Genomic DNA, 24,248 nt, shown 5'->3' on the forward strand with positions numbered 1-24,248 from the left:
GTCAATATAAGTCTAGTGAAACTAACCGTGAATCATTCAAAACTCTAAATAGATACAGTCTAAGGAAAACACGTGCCTCGAAAATCAAGAAAATTTGATTCTCGTTCAGAGGGCGCTACTAGCTTTGGCCTACTGTCGTATAGATGGCGTTGACGCTTTACGCGTTGCCGTTTATTTAACAATTTTAACGCATATCAGTGAAAGAACATGGGTCAAAATCATAAAAATAATTAATGCAAATAAAAAAAATCATTTATCCATATTTAAATACATTTTATCGCATTTTTATAAACCATCATTTTTAGTTTAAAAGTGTGTCGACAGATGGCAGTGAATTTAATGGGGTTACAAAATTTACTATGACAGTACCGCTCTAGTATAAGTTACTCTATGCCCATTTTTTTTTTACTAGCCCATTATGGTGTCCCACTGCTGGGCAAAGGCCTCTCCCCTTGTCTTCCACGATTCCCGATATAGTGCCTCCTCCGGCCAGTTGTTGAGAAAGGTGTCTAGGTCGTCCCGCCATCTCCGTCTGGGCCTGCCGGGTCCGCGCCCCTCTTCTGGCATCCATTTGGTGGCTATGCTAGCCCATCTGTCTGGATGCATGCGGCAGACGTGACCGGCATCGACAGACCTATAGCAAAGAGAATTAAGTAGACATAGAGTGCTCACTCCATACATCAGTTTTGTTACTAAGACTATTATTTTCGTAGTCGACATCTTGCGTCAAGTAGCGGAATTATCAGTAGGTACTTCCCATTCCCCAATGACCTTCAATCTGACTCCCTTAGTTTTCTAATATTTTTTTGTAGCTTATCATATTAACAGAAAGTGAGCAACGGCTTTAAGCAATATAGTATCCCATATTTACTTCAAAGTACTCCCATCTTAAATGCCGGGAACGCACTTACAACCCCTCTGGTGTTGCGGGTGTCCATGGGCGGCGGTAATCGCTTACCATCAGGTGATCCGTCTGCTCGTTTGCCTCCTATTTCATAAAAAAAAGTTCATTATTTTCGAGATATTTGGCATCAAAGTTTTCGGTCAAAAAACTGGTTTTCTGGTCATAACTTTTGTGTTAATTAGTTTAAATTAAAATCTTAGACAATTTTTTAGAGACGTCAATGACGAAGCCAAATATGTAGATTTCGTATGTAAGATCTTTCACAGCAATCGAGATACGAAAAGTGTTTTTTTAGACAATTAATTTTAAAAAATCATAAATAAATAAGTATTCATTTCTTTCAAAATCCGGTATACAAAAATGGAGATAAGAAGAAGAAGAACCGATAGCCGTTTGTTTTATAATCTGACTGTCTATATGTAACAAAACTTCCGTGAGACACAGCAACGCAACGCAAGCTCCTGATGGGACTCCTCTGTACGGAGTGAAACATGTTGAGCGTTTTTCGACATAAAATACGTGAGTGACCCGTTATTAATATAATATATTAATAACGGGTCACTCACGTATTTTAAATATTATTTAATATGTCTATATGTAGTGCAAAAGTAGGAGATACGATTCAAAACTTATCAAAAGTCGATGAAAACATCGGCTAAGGTAAAGCTGAATATTTGAGGTTTAATTTAGGAACCCTTGTCTCCTGGGACCTGAGTTGGGAAGCACGTAGTTGGAAATAAGATAATAACGATTCATAGCCGCAATTAGCAATGTTTTTGGGTTAATTGGGAAGAGACTCGGTTTTAAGGAAGTCCCTGGTCCCAATGACCTATCTGTACGCGCCGTTTTCTTGTTTTTTATGGCTAATACTCGTATCATCTTATAATATTAAGGTGTCCTACAGCCGGGAAATTAAATAGAAAAAAGGTAGGTAGGTATATTATGGCGCCGTGCAAAATTTGCGACGGAAAACCCGTTGCACGGGTTTTTTACCTTTTATCTCAATGACTATGAAAATGTACTTGAGTTTAAAATTTTGCTAGTGAGATCTCTTCTCTCGGCTATATCATTAGATATATTGTACTTTACTCTAGCGGTCTTTGGGTTCGGTATATGAAACGAGCCTGCAACGCCCGTCGCATTCATTACAACAACGCTTTCAGAATGCTGATAGTATGAATATTCTTAAATGATTTTTACGTCTAAGACCCTAAGTCCCTAATCTGTTAAACAAAAGCTATTGTTTCATTTATGTGAGCGGTCGGCCATTGTGTGCCATTATGTCTGAGCGCGTGCCACGGAGACACAAAATTCTTACTATAAGACCATGTTGAGACTTCCAAAATGATGCAGTGCATCAGGAATGTTCACCTAAGCGCACAGGGACGATTTCCACACGATTATGCGTAAAAAAATCACATCGCTATCTAATGGGTCGCGCAAGGGAAAGTCAAAACAGCATTCTGAAGGTGATTGCGGACAGATTTAGCTGCCCCATAATGTGGCATTGGATGGAGCAGGTCAGATCTACTCAATATATTCCTTCTGACTACCTCTCAGTGGACTTCGGTCCCCAGGCATAACACCCGCCGGGAGAGAGTACTCTCTATTGGCCCTCTCTATTATTACCACAATATAAAGAAGCCGCCGTAGTGTATCCGCTTTATAAAGTAACGCCAAATCCTTCAAAAGTCGTTGTGTTTGATATAAAGTATAAAACTTTGGCAATTTAGGCTTAAAGTACAATTACTGGAGCATAAATTTGGAGCAGAAGAGTTCAAAATTAAAGTGTCTCGCGAAATGTTTGATGCCAATAAAAACATTATTTATTTAGAACCCGGATTAAATTGTAACTAAGGACAAAGACCAGTTACCCGTTGACCACAAACGCTGTAAAGGGTTCGAAACGTCGGTATGTATTATAAATTCAATATACGTGATATAATCCGTTTTCATAGTTTTATTTCATAAGACAAACAATTGAAAAACGATTCGCAATCATAAATTATATTAGGTAAATTCTACACGACTTGTTTTCGATATTCCTTGTTTTCACCCACCGAGTCCTGAACGATATGTGTATAAAAATAACTAATTTGGTGATAAGAAGGGGGTTGACATTGATATGCGAAGAGGTAGCGTAATGAAAAACCCATTCAAGAAGAATTTATTGAGTTTGATCGTTAAAGGCTTTGACATGTTATTGCTGGTATTGCTATTTTTAGGTACACGTAAATATTAAAAGGGTTCACGGACTAGGTACAGTTTTATTTATTTTATTTATTTAAGGTTTACCAACAATTGTTGGCATCGATACATTAAGATAAGATAAGATAAGATAAGATATCTTTATTTCATTATAAAATACATTATAAATTTGCCTTCAATCAAACCTAAAACGCATAACTATAATGATCGTCAGAGATTATGCTCATAGGAATACAATTTTGTATTATTATTATTATAGTACAGTATATTACAATTTTTATTAAGATTATTTCTATACAGTGAAAAATTAAGTTTCGTCAAACACTACTAATATTATATATTGGTCAGCTCAACTACTGTGGTTACATAATATTTTATTGTTTAAAATAATATCAAATTCGGAATAATCATTGGTCATGTACTCTTTAACGCTGTACAATGTGCGAGACAACAGAAGTGTTTTCACTAATATAATAACTAATATAATAATGTAATATCCAGAGATCGTTTTGTGTGGCAAAACCGGACAAGTGCGAGTCGGACTCGCCCACCGAGGGTTCCGTACTTTTTAGTATTTGTTGTTATAGCGGCAAAATAAGTACATCATCTGTGAAAATTTCAACTGTCTAGCTATCACGGTTGATGAGATACAGCCTGGTGACAGATAGACAGACGGACAGCGGAGTCTTAGTAATAGGGTCCCGTTTTTACCCTTTGGGTACAGAACCCTAAAAACGTATTAAGCTAATACATGTAAGGAGAGGTGTCACAATTACTTACAGGTAAACACCACACAAATATAAGTAAACAGCTATAGAAATACCTACATTTAAACTTATTTTCTAATTATTTATGTTTTAAGAAATATTTTCGGACAGAATATGTTATAAATTTATTTAGTGGGTCACAGTGCATATCCGCCTTGTCACAATTTACAAAACTTATTTACGAAGTTTTCTCACTTATCATTTTTGTACAGGTGACCCTATCCTCCTGGTGTGGACGCAAAAGCGCGCCGCGTCTCGGCCGCACGTACAGCGCGCTGCTCGCGTCGCAGCGTTTACGCGCGGGAGACGAGCGTATACGCAGCGGTCGCCGCCTGCGGCGCCTGTCGACCGCCACGACGCAGCTGTACGACGCGCCGCCTCGAGCGCAGGTGAGGTCAGACATCGCAATCAATTGGCCTTCATTCTTCTTAAATCCTTCCTCAAGATATAAGGCTTATTAAATATATTAATAACGGGTCACTCACGTATTTTAAGTCGAAAAACGCTCGACATGTTTCACTCCGTACCGAACGGAGCGTTTTTCGACTTAAAATACGTGAGTGACCCGTTATTAATATATTTAATATGTTTGTGTCTCACGGAAGTTTTGTTATATAACGCTTATCTCATAAGGCCCAAACGGCGCGGCTAGCGGCAAATCAAGGCCGTTCAAACAAGGCGTCTGGTCCTCGGCCTTAGATGTAACCGTGGTTGGTGGTGGCTAAATTGAGATATCATCTTCCTCGCGTTGTCCCGGTATTTTTGCCACGGCTCCATGGGAGCCTGGGGTCCGCTGGGCAACTAATTCCAAGAATTGGCGTAGGCACTAGTTTTTACGAAAGCGACTGCCATCAGTGCCATCTGACCGTCCAACCCAGAGGGGAAACTAGGCCTTGTTGGGATTAGTCCGGTTTCCTCACGATGTTTTCCTTCACCGAAAAGCGACTGGTAAATATCAAATGATATTTCGTACATAAGTTCCGAAAAACTTATTGGTACGAGCCGGGGTTTGAACCCGCGACCTCCGGATTGCAAGTCGCACGCTCTTACCGCTAGGCCACCAGCGCTCTATTGAGATATATGGATCCTTATTATTGCAGGGACATAATCCTTATAAAATGAGTATTTCGCAAACACTAACGCATAAACGGAATATTATAATTATTGGAACTTAACATGCTTATATTATTTATACAATATAAATATTAAAAATATAAACAATACACTGGAAAAATAAAACAGATATTTTTGGTCTCTTTAACATAATGCTGACTTTATTTTTTTAATGATATTAAACACATATTTTAATTTATAATATTGAAATGAGATGAGAACGAACCGGGTTATTATTAACTCGTATATATTATGTATTAGAATTCATAGTCGAAGGCCGACAACGTTTACAACTATATATTTTTCATAAACCGTACAAGTGCGAGTCGGACTCGACCGCCGAGGGTTCCGTACCATCGCTCACACTCTTTTGTAATAAGGCCCGCCGATGGACAGTTAACAATGTTGCTGTTTGTACAAATTGTTTTTTTTTTTACAAATTTATAATTTTTAGATTTTTTCCTGTACTTGTAGTACGAATAAGACTATTACTTGTCAAAATGTATAGTTCTAGGTCAACGGAAAGTACTTACCCTATACATTTTAATTCACTTGAGAGTGTCGAAATACACGTTTTGCGGCATAAACCGCCGTATCTTTTTTTTACGTTAGATTAGAAGTTTGCTTTTTTTCATAGCTTCAAGGCTCAAGGGACTGTATAGACCTGAGTATTATGGTTTTAATTTTAACATGATACCTCCACGCGTCCTCGAGAAAAAGGGTCTTGACAGACAGGCAGACGGACGGACGGGCAACAAAATGATCCTATAAGGGTTCCGTTTTTCCTTTTGAAGTACGGAACCCTAAAAATCATTAAAATACGCATCAAATAACTTGTTTCCACTAATACAGGTATTAACTATCTTCGTCTCGATAATTTTATGCAAAAATAATAAATTATACTCATTATTTTTCACAAGGACGGGACTTAATCGCGTAGAATTAAGTTTTAAATTCTAATAATAAATTCTAATGAGATACATTACAATGCGTAAGCATTCATTAGTAAATGTAAGCGAAGACAAATATCGCATGTTGAAAAATCGATTATAGTGAGTGTTGTGTCGATCCGGTGACATCCCATATTGAAAGAAGAAGAAGAAAGAAAGAAAAAGCATTTATTAGCACAACATAACATAAAACTAAAACTAAAAATAATTACACATTGAAGTTGCGCTAAATGGTACTTACTCAGCTTGGTGTCACGGTATGAGCCACATGGCACACTCCGCGACGCTGATTTTCAGTAAGGCCCACGGGCCAGTAGATGGACTAGGTGGCACTCAGTAAATGGGTTATACCTAAGTGGACACAATGTAAAAAATATATAGGGGAAAGATTAAATGCAAATTTGCACAAAACATTCAAGTTAATAAACAAGACCAAATGCCAGTAGTTCGAAAAACTCGCACGCTTAGAAGATGTTGATGTCATCTTTAGCCAATCTTCTCCGAGAACACGGGGACAACGCCGTCCTCGAAACGTCGGAGGTAAAAACTTAATTTTACGCGTTTAAGTCCCGTCGTTGTATATAATAATGAGTAAAAATCGTGAGTAAGTTTAAATCAATAAATTTCCTAGAAATTACGCAAATACGTACAGTTCTTATATTTTCAGGGTGGTATAATCGTATTAATTTTGAAAGTTACCTCCGATGTTTCAAAGGCGAAAATCGTGAGTTTATTAAATCAAAGTTATTAAATTCCTACTAATATTATAAAACTTATAAATGCGAAAGCAACTATGTCTGTCTGTTTGTTACCTCTTCACGCTTAAATAGTAAAACGATTTAAATTAAATTCGGCATGGAAATAGTTTGAAACCCGGGGAAGGACATGATAAAAATCTCAATATGATCGTCGCAGTATAAAATCTTACCTATTGTGATTTTTAGGGTTCCGTACCTCAAAAGGGAAAAACGGAACCCTTATAGGATCACTCGTGCGTCTGTCTGTCTGTCTGTCTGTCTCTCTGTCCGTCTGTCACAGCCTATTTTTATTGTGCGAACGGCGCTCAAGGTCCTTAGGGTCACCCCTAACTAGCGTCTCCTGAGCGTCGGTCTAGTCCACTCTATTGAATAGAGTCTATTCTCTATGGCTGCTGCTCGACGCAACGTTTGCGCAACTGCGCTACGACACCATTTTCCAAAGCGCTGACTAATTAACGTGACAGGCATGGTGACAGGTGGTACAAATGCGACCGTGCTAAGGCCGCAGGTAAAAAAAATTGTGCTAAAATATCTAAGCAGAAAATACTGGAATAAAAATATTCTCACAAAGGGGAACTTGTTAAACATGTACGTTAATACGTTGCTGCAAATCCTGTGATATTACGAAAGCATTTTTCAGCGGAAATATTATTTTACTCGTATGTAGTCTGAACCCTGATTTAATTTAATTTAGTTCCTCTGAATGTACTTTTACATTTTTTGCTGAAAAAGGGGATAGCAAAAAACAGACTTGTAATAATTTTGAATTTTTATTTTAATCATCATTCACAGAATATTCTGGGTAGATACTAGGATACTAGGTTCACTGTTCAGTTTAACCTTTTAAGGATGACTCACGTTAGACCGGGCCGTGTCCGGGCCGGAGCTTCCGGCGCTTCGTTTTCTATGGAAAGCATCACGTGATCACCTGTCATGTCATGGAAAAGTAAGCGCCGGAAGCTCCGGCCCGGACACGGCTCGGTCTACCATGAGCCATCCTTTATGGTGTCAATGAATTTCTATGATCCCGCTACAACGCACCAAATTTATTAGTTTAGTTTAGACCAAGCGGGTTATGGGATTCTCGAGACAACACGATAAAATTTCATATCTATCGGACGTTGACATGGCGACCTTGACATAATTACATAAAATATAGATTTTCGCTAAATTTTGCAACCTGTTGGTGACTAGTGTTTTAATGACTTAATTATTATAAGTAATAAAACTTAGTTTTTTGATCTGATATTACACGTACCACTTTGTGCTGCGCACGTGCTGGCAAGCGGCCAGTACGCACGCCGCTGCGAACAGCTCCCAGTGGGCGTCTTTTGTTTACATAAATTATAGTTGGCCAAGTAAAAGTTGTAGAAAAAGGCGAAAAATTAAAAAAAAATTAGCGCGAAGGGATATCGTCCCAAATCCCAATAAAATTTTGAATTTTGCGCCTTTTTCTACTGATAAGATTTGCTGGACCATCTATATGTACGGAGTCTTTTGTTTACATTATATTATGTACGGAGTTTAGATCTTTGGTTTATTATGTAAGTAAGTATAGATTTTTTAAAGATTTCCGTTCCTTGCTGTCAATGAATAAGTAACATTTTACGTATCGTTTGTAATTTATATGTGAAAATACCCCGTTATTTGTAAATATTCTGTGTTTTTCCATGTAATTATTATACGATGTCGATAATTGTGAATGCTGAACATCGAAACTTTTACGCGTTTCCATTCATCACCGGCGACCCGATAGGTTACATTAAGTATATTAAATATATTAATAACGGGTCACTCACGTTATTAATATATTTAATATGTCTGTGTCTCACGGAAGTTTTGTCATTAAGTATATTGCTGCAAATGGACACTTTAAAAAGATATAAATCTTTTACGGTTCGCTTTAGTGTGTACCTACATTTATATGTATAGTATATACACGCTCCCGCGACGTCTTAATGCCCTGTAAATCTTATTGGTTTAGAGATACGCCAGCCCTATTAGAGCCACCCACCCCTCACTAGCGTCACCTAGCGTCTTTTGAGCGCAGGCGTATAACAAGTATGTAAGTGCGAAAGTGACAGGCATTGTGACAGGCGATAAAAATGAGACCATGGTGCCACCGCTGCAGTTTCTAATTTAATAGTTTGTTATGGTTTTGATCTAGGGTAGTTGACAAATTGTTTCATGGTATCAGTCGATCAGGTTTGTTTTGTTTTGAGTATCAAATGTCTGTATGGGACCCATGGTCTTAAAGCAATACAAAAGTCACAAATGATGGTCAAAGTCTGGCACCCGCGCTTTACTAAGCAAACGCTCTTACAAAATGGCATCGTGACGTCAATGTGTCACTTTGCTTAGAAACCGTTTCGATATATGGAAAACAAGGAAATTGCGATTTTGTCGGTGAAATATTGCGTTTATGTATATTGTTGCTTTACAATTTTTTTTAAATAAAATGTAAGGAATCGAATGGTACCATTATTTTTTTCCTACTTAAAAATAAATAAAAATTTGAAATTTTGAGGTCTTGTATTTTTTTATTATTATTTCCATATATTTTTAAGTTTCCAATTTATTGTGATAAATTGCTCATTTTCTATCTATTTAACTAGATTGAGTTATAAAATTCAACATGTGTCAACACTCAACAACCCTATTAGTAAACCGCTAGAATTATGGGCTCTTGTGTACCTGCCCGCAGGCTTGGCTAAGAATGTATTGTTTACTTGTTTGTGTTTAGTTTACTAATAATATTGATGCAACGAACTAGAACAACCATGAACTAGAGGTCCAAAATTATAACCTACGGGAATTATGCCGCGAGCGAGTCAACTGTACCGTAAAACGGGGTGGCTTTAGGAAAAAGTGCGCTTATTTTAATAGTTTTAAAACGGCCATAAAATTACAATATTAATAACATTACTTCCGTGAGACACAGACATATTACAAATATTAATAACGGGTCACTCACGTATTTTAAGTCAAAAAAGGCTCGACATGTTTCACTCCGTACAACACACGTACGGGGTACGGAGTGAAACATGTCGAGCGTTTTTCGGCTTAAATACGTGAGTGACCCGTTATTAATATACTGTTCGTGTAACTAGTTAGATTATTATATATTGATGTTCACCTACTGTAAAAAAATTCGCATCTAAATATATTTATGGCTTAAAAACTAAAATTTCAAACCGACCCCGTTTTACGGTATTTATTAGAAAAATAGCAGCCTCTAGGGTCTTTGCCAAAGTCAAGTACAGAATAAGCGAAAAACATTTCACGATACAAAGTATAAATGGATGATGTACGGTAATAGGCCTTCACGATGCACTGTGTGATATCTGGAGCAGCAGTACGAAGCATAGGATGACTCACGTGAGACCGGGCCGTGACCGGGCCGGAGCTTCCGGCGCTTACTTTTCTATGACATGAAAGGTGATCACGTGATGCTTTCCATAGAAAACGAAGCTCCGGAAGCTCCGGCCCGGTCACGGCCCGGTCTAACGTGAGTCATCCTTAATGGCGGCCGCGATCACGACCGCCTTGGATGATATCCAAGAATTAGTATTCGCATTTCCAGAAGAATTCTTCATACACTGCACCCGTCACGTTTGCCATTCACTCCATTATATGCTATTAAAATTATACATTAAACAGCAGAATATTGTCTTCGGTTACCGCGATAGTTACTCATGAAATAAAACTATGAAAAAGGATTATATCGCGTATATTAAATTTATAATACAATCAATACACACAATAAAAATCAATCAACAATAGACATGTTAACAGCTGTTGGATCTCCGAATAAATAAATAAATAAATATAAATAAATTATAAATTCAATATACGCGATATAATCCGTTTTCATAGTTTTATTAAACAGCAGAATGCAAAAAAAAAATGACTGGAGTACGATCCGCCATGTTCCATGAATCATTTGGAAGTCCGTTGTTGTAGTTAGTCGCAGTAAAAATCTGTTTATTTATTTGACGTGACGTGACCAAGACGTGACACTAAACTTCGCGTCGTCCGTCAAAATCGAAACTCATCCACGAATTGCCCTTTACCAGCCTCTGCAATAATATAGGTAATACATTACTTAGTGTGAAACTTGAAACTAAAAACACAGAATAAAGTTATATTATGGATAAATAGTTATAGTACATTAGTAAAATCGACAAAGTCCGGAATGAATATGTCCGTGGTAGCTTAAAAGTGGCCCCTATCCCCGAAAAACTAATAGAAAGTCGCTTAAGGTGGTATGGCCACGTAATGCGTAGACGAAGAACACGTGGTCAAAAAAGCTCTATGCCTCCCGGAACGTAAGAGAGGCCGCGGGTGCCATTTGCTGACATGGTGGACCAGCATGACCAAACTAGCTAATAAATTAAATTTACCCGACCCGACAACCCAAGACAGGCAGTCTTGGCGTCGAAAAATTAGGAGAGCCGACCCCACCTAAAGTGGGATGGAGCAAAGAAAAAGAAGAAAGAAGAAGACATTATTGCAGAGCTAGAAAATGGCAATTCGTGGATAAGATTTGATTTTGACGGGCAATGCGAAGCAAAGCAAAGTCCGACAAAGAAGACGAATCCACGAAAATCCATGCTCCCTTTCTTGAATATCACACTTTTCATGCAAGTGTGAAGAAAAGGAAATCTGTCTACATCGTAACGCAATTTTGTTTTATTTGTAAATCTATGACGCAACGTATACAAGTTTAATGGCTTAGAAGCCACAGACCATTGATTGAACTAGACGTATCACCGAGACAGGGAGAGGCTCGCAGAACAGCGGACGGAATGGCGCAAACATGTTGTGGAAGGTCGCAAGTTTTGCGATGAGACCTGGTTCGCCGCACTTGCTGACAAGAGGAAAAAACGACGACAAGGCGTCTCAGTACCGTTTTCAGCAAATCTCTCTTGTCAGGCCTGTGGTAGACCATGTCGGTCTCGCATCGGTCTATTCAGCCACCTAAAACGGTGTATCTCCGGTGTTACACCATAAATCGTCTGCAATAGACGCAAAGGCCAATGATGATGATGATCATCAACTCTTAATCAATAGTGTTGCAACCAGAGCATGCATTTTTGCATAGCATTACAAATATCGAATTTATTTGTGTGTTGGATTTCCAACACACAAATAAATACCTATTTCTACTAAAACAATTCATACTTTAGATACATAAATAAGTAAATAACATCCATATTTATGGATTATCTATGTAAAGCCTGACCAGTAATATGATCATTGTCAAGAGGGCGCTGTTATTTTCATGTATAGGGTGACAGTTCTATAGTATGAAAAAATTTGTCCCAGTGAAATTCCGCAACATGGCGCGTGATCATATATTTCTGGGCCGTTACAAGCGGAACTCCTTTTCTAATTCTACTTCTAGTTCCGCTTGTAATATTAGTTGTAGTTTATTATGCAACACGGCCGGTCAGGCTTTATCTAAGTATGTATTAAACTATATAATTACATACGTATATCATTGCTTAGTAACCATAGTAAGTGGCATAGTTACTTAGGTGAGTTTGGGGCCAGGTCGATCAGTGTAAGATTGCCCCCAAAAATATTGATTAATTAATTCAATTCATTATTTATTTCATTTGCACTGAAGCAATTTCAATAGCAACAAACTTCTTACAGAACGTACGAAACGCAAGCGCGATAGAGTACCTAATAGTTAACTGTTTAGTGCATGGCACCCATAACTAAAAGTCGTAGATTATAGGTACCTAATATCAAAAAGGTCCCGATGTATTGAGACTCTGTGCATAATACATTTTGAACGGTTAAAAATTACTAACAAATTATGCGCATTTGCTGCATCTAGTTCAGCCATAATCAACCTGTGGCCCGCCGGCTTTAAAAAATAAGTCATCCAAACGTCACTTTTAAGCAAAATCTTGCGGCCCGGGGTTAAAAGGCAGAAACGTCTTTATGGCCCTCATAGGTTATAGGTTTTCGCGGGCTTGGTTTCCGCAACTCGACGTCATATAATGGCCCTCATAAAAAAGGTTGAGTATGTCTGAAGTCTAGTTCAATGTATGGTCTGTGTCAGAATCGCGAATGTGATGACCAATCGTAACGTCTTCGCGAAACGACTTGGTCGATACGTGGTAGGCAGCGGTCGAATGTACCTACGCCCTTGTGTGACTTTTATTTGACATTGGGATTGGTTCTGGGTCAAAATGGTTCCGAAAACCGGGCTTTTCTTTTTCAATTAAAATAAACAATTTTTCGATTTATTATACCTGTCGCACCTGCACCTTCAGACTTAAGACATTTGCTTTCGAGGGTGTTTAATTTTTGCCGTGAAACTATTTATAACGTGAATTACCATATTGTATTTATTATTGTCGAATAAAACCAAAGTACTGATACATTGCGTGCCGAATTATTATATGTATAAGGGAAAATCACGGAAAATAAAAACCGGTATTTTTTAATAAACATGTAAGTTAATTAATTAGGGCTTATACCTACTAACTAGCAAAGATAGATATAACTCCGTAATAGATGGATACAGTCTAAGGAAAAACGTGCCTCGAAAATCAAGAAAATTTGATTCTCGTTCAGAGGGCGCTACTAGTTTTGGCCTACAGTCGTATAGATGGCGTTGACGGTTTCGTTTGTTATTTAACAATTTTAACGCATATCAGTAAAAGAACATGGGTCAAAATCATAAAAATAATTAATGCAAATAAAAAAATCATATATCCATATTTAAATACATTTTATCGTATTTTTATAAATCTTCATTTTTAGTTTTAAAGTGTGTCGACAGATGGTAGTGAATTTACTGGGGTTACAAAATTTACTATGACAGTACCGCTCTAGTATAAGTTACTCTATGTAACTAGTAACTACCCGTATAATATTATGTAATTAACGTATCTCCTACTAAAAGTTACGAAGACAAAAATTGTGATCCAAGCATTTCCCTCTATAACTTTTTTGAGCATTCATTGCTTGGCCTTATTATGGCCTAGTTTGTGGTAAAATCGTTTATAAAAACATTTATTCTTGTTTACATCGGCCACTTAAATATATTAGTACCACTGAAAATCCGCAACATGGCGAAGGCTAAATAAAATCTGCAGAGTCAAACCATTCTTGGTTTAATGAATAAATGACGCAGGCGTTATTAAAGATATATAAGATTTTATAATAAACTTCCAAATATCATCACTGAATTATCTGTTAATAAATTAAAAAAAATATGTTAAACGTAAACTTAGCACACAAGACTACATGAATGATGAAACACCGTGGGATTGTGATTGAAAATAATTAATCATTTATTATTGTGTTAATAATGATGAAATTGATAATTCAATGAATACCTATATTAGGTAATCTGTATTTTTTGACATTTAGATTTTTATTCTAGAAAGTTTCTAGACTAGTATTTTTTATACAATTTTGGTGTTTGACGATCCTTTTGTGAATTCTTATTATTAAGTTTGACATATCTATAATAATTCAATGTTTTTAAGAATAATAATAACTGCATCAATAAATTGCTCTGATATTTAAATTAAGGTAATATTTAAAACTTGACAATTTAAAAGTGCTTGTTGCTAGGCCTATTTGAATAAAGATTATATTGAATTGAATTGAATTGAATTGAATTAGAGTTAGTAGTAGTAGTAATCACTTTATTGTACACAACACAGGTTTACAAAAATAAATTGTAGTAATGGAAGTACAAGAGTTAGACCAAGAAAAGTCTGCAGAGATTTTGACAGTACACGCAGTGCCGGTGTTATTTATACGTCATAATTTTATAGAAGTTTGACGTTTAAATAACAATGTCACTGCGTGTGCTGTCAAAATCTCTGCAGACTTCTCTTGATCTAACTAATAACGCCTGCGTCATCTACTCACTCAGTCTGCGTTCGTTCACAAACCCGGCAAAACCTCAAAGTAATATTTTACGTCAGAGGATCCCGAATATTTTAGGCTGTATAAGACTATTAGGCTCGGATTGGGGTTAGAATTGATTGTACCCTACGAATTGATCGCACCCTGCGGGCCTTATTTTTGGATTTATGACCGATTTTATTTCCAGTCAGCGTATATTTAGTTTATTAGCTAATGTCTGCGAGCGGTATGCTTGTTTGTGGTCTCTGCATTTACGTCTCGCTAAGAGGAAAAATTTTGTGAAGTATAAATGTCGGCAAGGATCCCTTTGTTTGACATAATTATTGAAAGTCATAATGTAATAATGTCAGATCAGATTATCATTAGTCATAATTCTGAACGTTTAATTTACAAACTTAAAAACCGTACAAGTGCGAGTCGGACTCGCCCATAGAGGGTTCCGTACTTTTTAGTATTTGTTGTTATAGCGGCCACAGAAATACATCATCTGTGAAAATTTCAACTGTCTAGCTATCACGGTTGATGAAATACAGCCAGGTGACAGACAGACAGACGGACAGACAGACAGAGGAGTCTTAGTAATAGGGTCCCGTTTTTACCCTCCGTTGAATCGTTGATCTTGTCTCGGATTCGGCAGTTTGCCCCAGAACCTCCGAAACACGACACCCTAATTAATCATAGACTAAGTGTAGTTGAGACTTGAGACGACTTTGTGCTTAAGAGTCACACGATCTCGCCGCCAAAAAGCCGAGCGCGTCCATTTTAAAATCACATGCGTATATTACATGAAATTTGCCATGAAGATTTACGTAAGTACTTAACATACCTATATGTGTCGTTTTCAAGCAAAAGCAAACATTGTCGCTTACCATAAGGACGCTCTGGCAGGTTTTCCGTATAAGTTTACAAGCAATTTTCGTCTTTATGTTAAGCGACAATGTGGTACCTTTTGATTGAAAACGTCACATATATTTATGTCCAATGCTAGTTTTGTTGCTAAAAATTGTAATAGGTCATACAGTTTATTAAAAGTGGCGGTTATAAAATAAATGATATATAAAGAGTGGGAGTTTAATAAATTATGAAATTTATAGATGAAGGAAAGCATTCCGAATAAAGTTTTTTCCATCGGCAAATTTAAGGAAAAGGTCAAGTCGAGAGCGCCCTAAACTTACAAAAGTACCTATGCATGCAAGATGTAATGAAACTAAATGGACCGGGCGATAGCTCTTCTTATATAAATATGTTAATAAACTGTGCCATCATATGTAAATATACATTTTATATCAAATCAATAAACGAAAAAAAAAATGTAAAAAAGAGCGCTGTGTCGCCTACAAACTGCATAAGTTTGACGAGTAACTTTAAAATTACAAAATACATTTATTTACATACAAGATATATACAGTGGTACTACGTAAACGAAATTAATAACTAGCTTAAATCTAAAATAGGCCCTTGAGGCATTGTACCAAGGATGCTGGCGGCATTTCCCCGCTGTATCGCAATGCTGATACGTTGTGCGAGAAAGCCGCCAGCTCTTCGGTCACCAGTTACGTCAACCAGACGCTTCGCGATTTCTGCAAACAACTTATGCGCGCTGGGACCCCATGGACCTAGAGTTTCAACTCCAAATGGAACGAAATGATACTCTCTTATAAATAAATATCTATATCTATATCTATACTTTAAAATTGATCATGCCTTTGAAAAATAAATGAAATGAAATGAAACTGGACTAATTATAAAACTTAAAAGGTATTCACTAGACTTATATTGACCGGGATATAGACCGTGATTACCTTTTGTATTATTATTTTTTTGTATTATCCCGGTCAATATAAGTCTAGTGAAACTAACCTTGAATCATTCAAAACTCTAATAAGGTATTATTTTGCTCTTTCTCTTGAGTTAGAATACGTAGCTAAGTCGAGGTTTTAGCGAACTATATATACTATATGCCAGAAAGTCAGGAAGCTGAGAGAACGCGAGCCCCCGATTGGCAATTTTTGGTTTTCGTTTGGTGAGATGACAAAAGGTTTGGTGTCGAATAAAACAAAGCTATCCGCAAAAAAACCGGCCAAGTGCGAGTCGGACTGGCGTTCCAAGGATTCCGTACTTTACACAATTTAAGCAATGTATTTTTTATGTAAAACGTGAGTGAAATTTATTTAAAAAACCCGTAGGGGTTGGATCAAAAACTAAGTAATTAAGCCCGACTCACGCTTGACTGCACATTTCTAATAGGTTTTCCTGTAATCTATAGGTAAAGATCTATTTTGTGTATTTTTTTTCAAAATTTTAGACCTAGTAGTTTCGGAGATAAAGGGGGGGAATGGTCATTTTTTGCCTATTTTCTTGAATAACTTCTAAATTGTTTATCCTAAAATTATAAAAATAAATTATTTGAGACTCTCACAATGAGCTCTTTCATTTGATATGTAACACAATATAGTTTGAAAAACTTTATTTTTTAATTTTCTCATAAAAGTGGTCCCCATGCTTAAATTTTATTATGTATACCGAATTACAACTTAATTGGTTCAGTAGTTTCGGAAAAAATAGGCTGTGACAGACGGACAGACAGACAGACGCACGAGTGATCCTATAAGGGTTCCGTTTTTTCCTTTTGAGGTACGGAACCCTAAAAACTAATTCTTCACCTTGTTACAGTGTTTCAACGGAAGGGAGCTGACAGTCGTGAACGAAGTCCCGAGCGGCAACGGGCACTGGGGGCGCCCGTGGCTTCGGGACCCCTCGGACTCCGTCGGCTCCCCCCGAAGCATATCCAACTCCAGCCTTCGCGAAGTCGACGACGAACTCACCGGTGAAGAACTAGCCACGTATATGTACCAAGTTAATTGTAATATAGGGGGGTTGACTTGAGAAACGCCCCTCTAAAGCTTTGGACGGGCTTTAGGGGGAATGGAATGGTCGAGGATTCTAAGTTACTCATGGTATTGGTATGATATGACTAAATCCCAGGTACGACAATAAGTACGAATAGGTACTAGTAGCACTGGTCGGACATGCTATACATCTAAAATCACTTGCGTTTCTGTGTGAACGGCACGTCTGTACACGCGGCATGCGTCATTGTGTGAGTAAGTTGCTTAAAAATACTAAAAATAGTACTGAGCAAAGGTCGTCAATCTGCTGTCGCAGGGCGAGGTAATTCGAATCGGGGCGGGGCGGTGCGTGGCCGTTCTGTTTGATAATACTATTACTTATTCTGTGCCAGTAGTCTTGAGACTGAACGCGAGGCTAAGAGGAATTCGTATCATATCAATATCGGAATCGTAACAGATTTAAAAGTCTGAATACAACTCGAGCTGTTTGAAAAGCAAATTGGGTCCCGGGAATTAGTATTATGTTAGACAATAATTAATCTAATAATGTGAAAGTTCTTTTTTATTTTGTGGTAGTTAGGAGACTTTTTGCTTATAATTTTTTTAATGAATTGACTGTTAATGCGAATTATTTGTTTAATGCGTTAATACAAAGATCAACTAAAAAGAGTATAAGTCATATTATCATGTAACACCGCGGCCGCGCAAAATCGCCTTTTCATACAAACGACGTAGTCCTCATTTTCCTCTTATTAAAACGCTTGTATTGAGAAACCTCATAATGCGGATTAATTGTATCACCGGCTGAGCTTGTAAAAGATTAACCTGATGTCACCGATGTAGAATCCGCCTCATCTCCGACGCGCTCAGGCTTTGAAGAGAGAGGCGGAGAAGTTTTTGAAAAACCCAACGCTACCAGCCCATAAAGAATTCTGCCACCCTCCTCCACAACGTTTGGTTTCTCGAAACCCACCCTGTGCTATAGCGCCAAGCCTAAACAACTTTACCATCTCGGACAGGTGGAAAGATGAATGGTCTACTGCCACAGCTGAAAAAGACGCTCCCTATCTCCCAGACCCAACGAGAAAACCAAAGGGATTCCATCTACCTCGTAAGATCTGGTGTCGTCTGAATAGGTTGAGAACAGGTCATGGCCGCTGTAATTATTCTCAACATAAGTGGGGTTGGAAGGAGTCTCCCCTCTGCGAGTGCGGCGAAGAAGACCAAACCACTGAGCACATATTTCGGCGCTGCCCGCTTCACTCCTATCGTGGCCCAGCTGAGGACCTGGATGCCCTGACACCCGACGTGGTTACCTGGCTTAACAACCTCAAAGCTGTACTCTGATTGCCTAAATATGCATGCCATACGATTAAATAAACCGATGTAGAATTAATTGCGAATACAGGTTAAATGCTCAGTCATTAAAGTCTGTGACCTAATTTTATATGAAGTTAATCTCATTACTAAATTAAGCTTATGATGAATTAATCGTATAACTGACATAAGCGCTTTGATAGGGTTTTTAATGGGGATAATTTTGAAACTAAGCGCTATTGTGTCGGTTGTCATGGTAACATCTTTACCACTCCATCAGACAATCTGACGTGGTTCAATAATGTTGTCAAAACAGCAGTGTCTTAGTTTCATTTTAACCTAAGTTTATGGAACATAAGATTTATATCACGTAACCTCACCAGCATGGAGACTATATAAAGGAGCCAAATCTCTATGTATGAAAAGTGTCCATCAAAAAACAGTAATTAGGCGGCGCCACCATACACCGAAATACTACCAAAAACAACCTACGTAATTTGGTCGGGTTATTTGTTGCCTTATATGGTTCATGTTATACTCATGTCCCAATTAATAATGTACTTGTCTAGTTTAAAATTGAATGAATTAATAATAATTGAAGGGTACACGGAAATAACATGTCGTCACTTTTTTAAAATTTTCATATCAAAATATAGAGCATTAAATGAACTTTTTATTATTATTATTATTTATTTATGTAATAAAATACAGAGTATTCTTACAATAATCATAGCCCCGCAAAACTCAATAAAGAGTTTGACTGTGGGGTCATCAGTCTCTAGTTACATATGTACTTAACTCATTTTATAGTAGTGCAATTACTACAAAATATTGAGGTAGTGTATTTTTAACATAGATTTAAATTTACTTCTTATTTTCACATCTTATGGCTTCGGGCAAACTTTTAAGTAAATATGGAATGGAACTCTTATTACTTATATTTTTTGTTACCACCGTATAATATATTTAACACAACTTTTTTTTACTTTAAAAATTCCTAGTCACGGAATTATCATACATTTTGATATTGTTCCAAACTTTAAAAACGCGATTACTCATAATGTTAATAAAGTGACTAGACATATTTTTTCCGTATACCCTTTAATTGTAGACATAGACATAATTTATTGCAGGGGCGTATTTAAATATTTGGCGCCCCGGGCCATTGGGTCTCTGCCGCCCCCCATGACCAATGAAGTAAACACAAGCATATTTTTTCTCAGTGCCTTTCTGCAGAGCTTGGAATCGAACCTTTAGCCAATTGTGAGCGAGGCCGACGGCCGAGCTCTGCATAAGGCTACTGTTAAGTTCAATTTAGTTTGCGCTCAGTCATTAACCCTTCGAATGCCATGTCCCGTATACGTCACAGACAATTTGAACTTTAATTTACAGTTTCAAGGTTATTAATTCAGTAGCAAATTTTTGACATGGGCGTTCGAGGGGTTAACTATTCGCAATTAATTCTATATCGCGTTAATTTTACAAGCTCAACCGGTGATACAATTAATCCGAGTTATAAGGTTTCTCAAAAAAAGCGTTTTAATAACTCGATTAAAAACCTCGATTAGATTAGGGTAAGTGTTAGGGTCCTACAGGGACGTATAAATAAAATCGCGGACTGTATCAAAATAGGCTGGTTTATTCCGCCTTAATTACAACTATAAATCCCGGCCAAACAATTATAAAAACTAATTCGGTACTCGTCCGTTGCCAGCGAGGTAGGTAGATGAGAGTGTGGGTCGCGAGCCGCTCGCGGCCTGCCGCGATGACGTCGCGTGCTGCCCGCCTCCGCGCGTCTCCTCCCGTGCGTATGTCCAGTACTTAAGGGGATCCCATGCCCCAATGACCTTCGATTTGAATCCCTTAGTTTTCTAATGTTTTTTGTAGCTTATCATATTAACAGCAATGGATTTTAGCAATATAGTATCCCATATTTACTCCAAAGTTCATTGTTTTTGAAATATTTGGCATCAAAGGTGAACAATTTTAGGCCAAAAAACTGGTTTTCTGGCCATAACTTTTGTATTAATTAGTTTAAAATTAAAACCTTAGACAAATTTTTAGAGACGTCTAAGACGAACTCAAATATGTAGATTTCGTATAAGTAAGATCTTTCACAGCAATCGAGATACGAAAAATGTGTTTTTTTAGACAATGTTTAAAACAATCATAAATAAATGAGTATTCATTTTTTTGACAATCCGGTAGACAAAAATGGAGATAAAAGATTGAAAAACCGATAGCCGCTTGTCTTATAATTCTATATGTAGTTCAAAAGTAGGAGATACGATTCAAAACTTGTCAAAAATCGATGAAAACCTCAGGTAGCCCCGGTAAAAGCTGTTCCGATCCATGCTTTGATCTTTGTATTAATGGTACAATATACATTGTTATCTCCACTTATAACAACGAAAGTACACAGTTTGATATAAATAGTTATTTGTGCAACAAGAGAGGAAAGTTGGTTTTTCTTGCGAGTGTTTATTTGAGAAAGCTAAACATTCTAAGTTAGAATCTTGAGCGTAGCGAGGGACTCGAAAACACGAGATGTAATATAACTTTGCTCTCGTGTTTCACACATAATTTTTCACCTCAGTAGTCACATATTATAGGTTAAAATGTATTTCGAATTACACAATATAATACAGAGAAAAACAAAAAAAAAATTGTAATAAAAGTATGAAGTGGCAGTTCATGGCCTTCACTAAATTAAAAAGCTACTTTGTTTCACTCCCTGAAGTGAGGAAAGTCGCGCTTTCCTCACTCTAGGGAGTGACGAAAGTAGGCTTGTTCGAGCTGCTGAGGATAAAATTGTTTTGTTTAACCCTTTGATCGCCAAAGACGTCAACTGACGCGCTAGGTTACAGTGTAGTATCAACCTTCGTGCATTCCAATACGGTTTATAATGGTGTGTTTTATATAATAGACGTGAAGTTCATAGGGTTCAAATCTTTGAAATTAAATCAATTTTCCAAGTTAGCCTAACCACCAGAACCCATGGTGTAAATTTCATTTGATAGCGTGACGAGTGTTCGCGTTTGCGTTATGTTTATTTTTGTATGGGATTTTGAACAGCGCGCCAAGCGGGACATTTTGGAAACTCAAAATCCCATAGACACTTAACGCAAACCCGTACGTACCCGTACCATGAGTCACTGACAGTGAAACTGACATATACGCTAACGTTTACGTAATTTACTTTCTATACATCTCGCTCGCACTAATATGCAAGTACGAGCGAGATGCATAGAAAGTATGTTCTCGATAGCGTTTGTTACTTCCAAACTGGTGGTAGCCAAACTGGTTCCAAGTTTAGAATGATAACTCATAATTTCTGTTCACGTATTTATGAACCCTTCGATAACTCAGCTGGTCCTAGGTTCCCTAGCGTATTAAAAACTTTGGACAGGCATTGCAATCAACCAATATGGGATAGCCATTGACCTTGAGCACACGCCGATGATTTTCGGGAATCCTGGTCCTTCTTCAGCTAGCTAGCACTTCCAGGGCCTTGAGAGGTCCTTGTAAACTGATTGTTCGCTAACACCACCGAAATACCGAATTTTGGAAATATTAACACACAGAGGAACATGCGTTGCAGGCCGCGCCCGAGCTGAAGTGATTGACAGTCAGAGGTGTTGAATCTACCTCCGAATTTTCTCAAACGGCATACCCTCATATTAAAAAGATTACAATGCCCGAACAATTTCCAATCAATTGTTTGACGATTGTATTATATAGCGTCAATTATTCTTAATGATATTATTATTGCAATTGTTATGCCAGCGTTTGTTATAGTTTATATATATTTGGGATCCCAAAATACCCCATATTGTTATAAATCTGGTTGTAAGATTGTTAAGTTATTTGTAAATAGCTAGTTTACAGACTGGCAAAAAAGAGTAAAAATTAAAAAGTGGCAACACTGTAGTGTCGTCACGTTTCTCTTAGATTGATTTGAAAGGGACGACACTACAGTGTTGCCACTTTTTTCTACTCTTTTTTGCCAGACTGTATTTTTTATCCAAGCGTAAAAGAAGTGATTGATGTAAAATATAAAGTTTAAGGACTTGTGTATGAAAGTGTACCTGTTTAGCTGTAATAATCTGTAAAATTGGAGTCATCAACAAAATTTATATTTTTATAAATTTGCTGTTATGTCAATGTAAATGAAATCATTTATTCATAATTACACGTCAAAAATACAGAAAAGGAAATGTAAAAAATTATACAACCATTAATTAGTACATAAAAACTAAGAAAAGTAAATTATATAGAGATGTCACATTCCGTAAATTTATAGAGCATTTTCAGAAAAATGTGCCTCTTATTTTGTTTTCAAAAAATTACAACTGTTTTGAGATTTTATACTGAGAATACTTTCTGTATTGAGTACATGCTTTCGATATAAAAATAGGTTTCCCACTTTTTCATGCATAAGTAAATTTTGGTTAATTTTTGTGTGAAAAAGCGTAGCGAAACTTGTCTCCGAGTAAAAAATAAAACAAGACTTTCTACATAACTTTTGGAAATAAGCAAGGTCAATATTATGCAATGTAACTTTTTATTCTCCAAGTGGCTCAGGTTTTTATCAGTACATGACGGGAGCTCTTTTAAGGGCACTGTAAATATCATCTCGCTTTGTGTGGTAGGGCACAGCACAGCGGATGTCATTCCAGATCAAGAGCAGAGCCCAACTGGGGAAGTAGTGGAAGTACCTCCACCTTACAGAAAACCGCAGCCAAATAACACTAGACACTCATGTCGATTTGCGGAAAATGCCTAGCGAAACTAACTAACTAACGAGGCCAATGCTCCTACAGTCTGCACTGCAGTTCGCCTACTGCTCGCAAAGCGTTCAATCAATGTTCTCGCTGACACTTCGCCAACGCCTCTCGGCACTTTTTACTATCTTTCGCTGGGATTTCGGTTCTCTGTGAACATCATTAACTTCGCATTGTACAAACGTTTGTTTAACTGAAAATATACCGTAAAACTATCCGAGTAAAGTCCAAAACCTCGCAGCTATGATCTAAAATAAAATAAAATCTTTATAAGGACTGGGAAGGTAGTCAGCATTCGCACTATTTGCCTTCTGCCGAAGCATATGCCCGACTGGTCATGACGCGGTGCGTATTGTCAATTTGTCACTCGTCCGTACACAAAAAGAGATCTTTTGCAAGATTTGTCTTTGACGTGTGTCATTTTCTATGTATTTGTGTCGTCATTACAGATTGAATTTGTATGTAGTGAGTAAGAAGTGCGACTGTGTGCACGTTTATCCCCGCGAAAATAACAGAACGATTTGTACGGTAAAATATTGCTAGGGCTCCTCCCTTCCGACGTGTCGGAAGCCGGTGTTGCTCGAAGGGTTTGAATGACACATTTCTGACGCAAAATATTTTCATCAGATCAGTTTCTGTCCTTTCATTTTTAAAGCCTTTTAGTGATGGAAATATGTACCCAGCCAGACAAGGTTT

The 24,248-nt window shown here is 37.4% G+C and overlaps 1 protein-coding gene across 2 annotated transcripts in view; it reads left to right on the forward strand.

Annotated features, from left to right (window-relative positions):
* The window catches only part of LOC134745208 (pyrokinin-1 receptor-like), a 74,752-nt gene extending 57,180 nt beyond the window's left edge, over nt 1-17,572 (forward strand). The window contains exons 4-5 of one of the 2 annotated variants that reach the window (XM_063679208.1): nt 4,092-4,268; nt 17,276-17,572. In XM_063679208.1, the coding sequence (XP_063535278.1) occupies nt 4,092-4,268; nt 17,276-17,488 (390 nt within the window). In that variant the 3' untranslated portion in view covers nt 17,489-17,572. Of the gene's footprint in view, nt 1-4,091; nt 4,274-17,275 lie in introns of both variants that reach the window. The other variant, XM_063679214.1, reaches the window with a different exon arrangement.
* Nucleotides 17,573-24,248: the final 6,676 nt, after the last annotated feature.

The sequence above is a fragment of the Cydia strobilella genome, chromosome 1 (genome assembly GCF_947568885.1).
Source record: "Cydia strobilella chromosome 1, ilCydStro3.1, whole genome shotgun sequence".
NCBI lineage: Eukaryota > Metazoa > Arthropoda > Insecta > Lepidoptera > Tortricidae > Cydia > Cydia strobilella.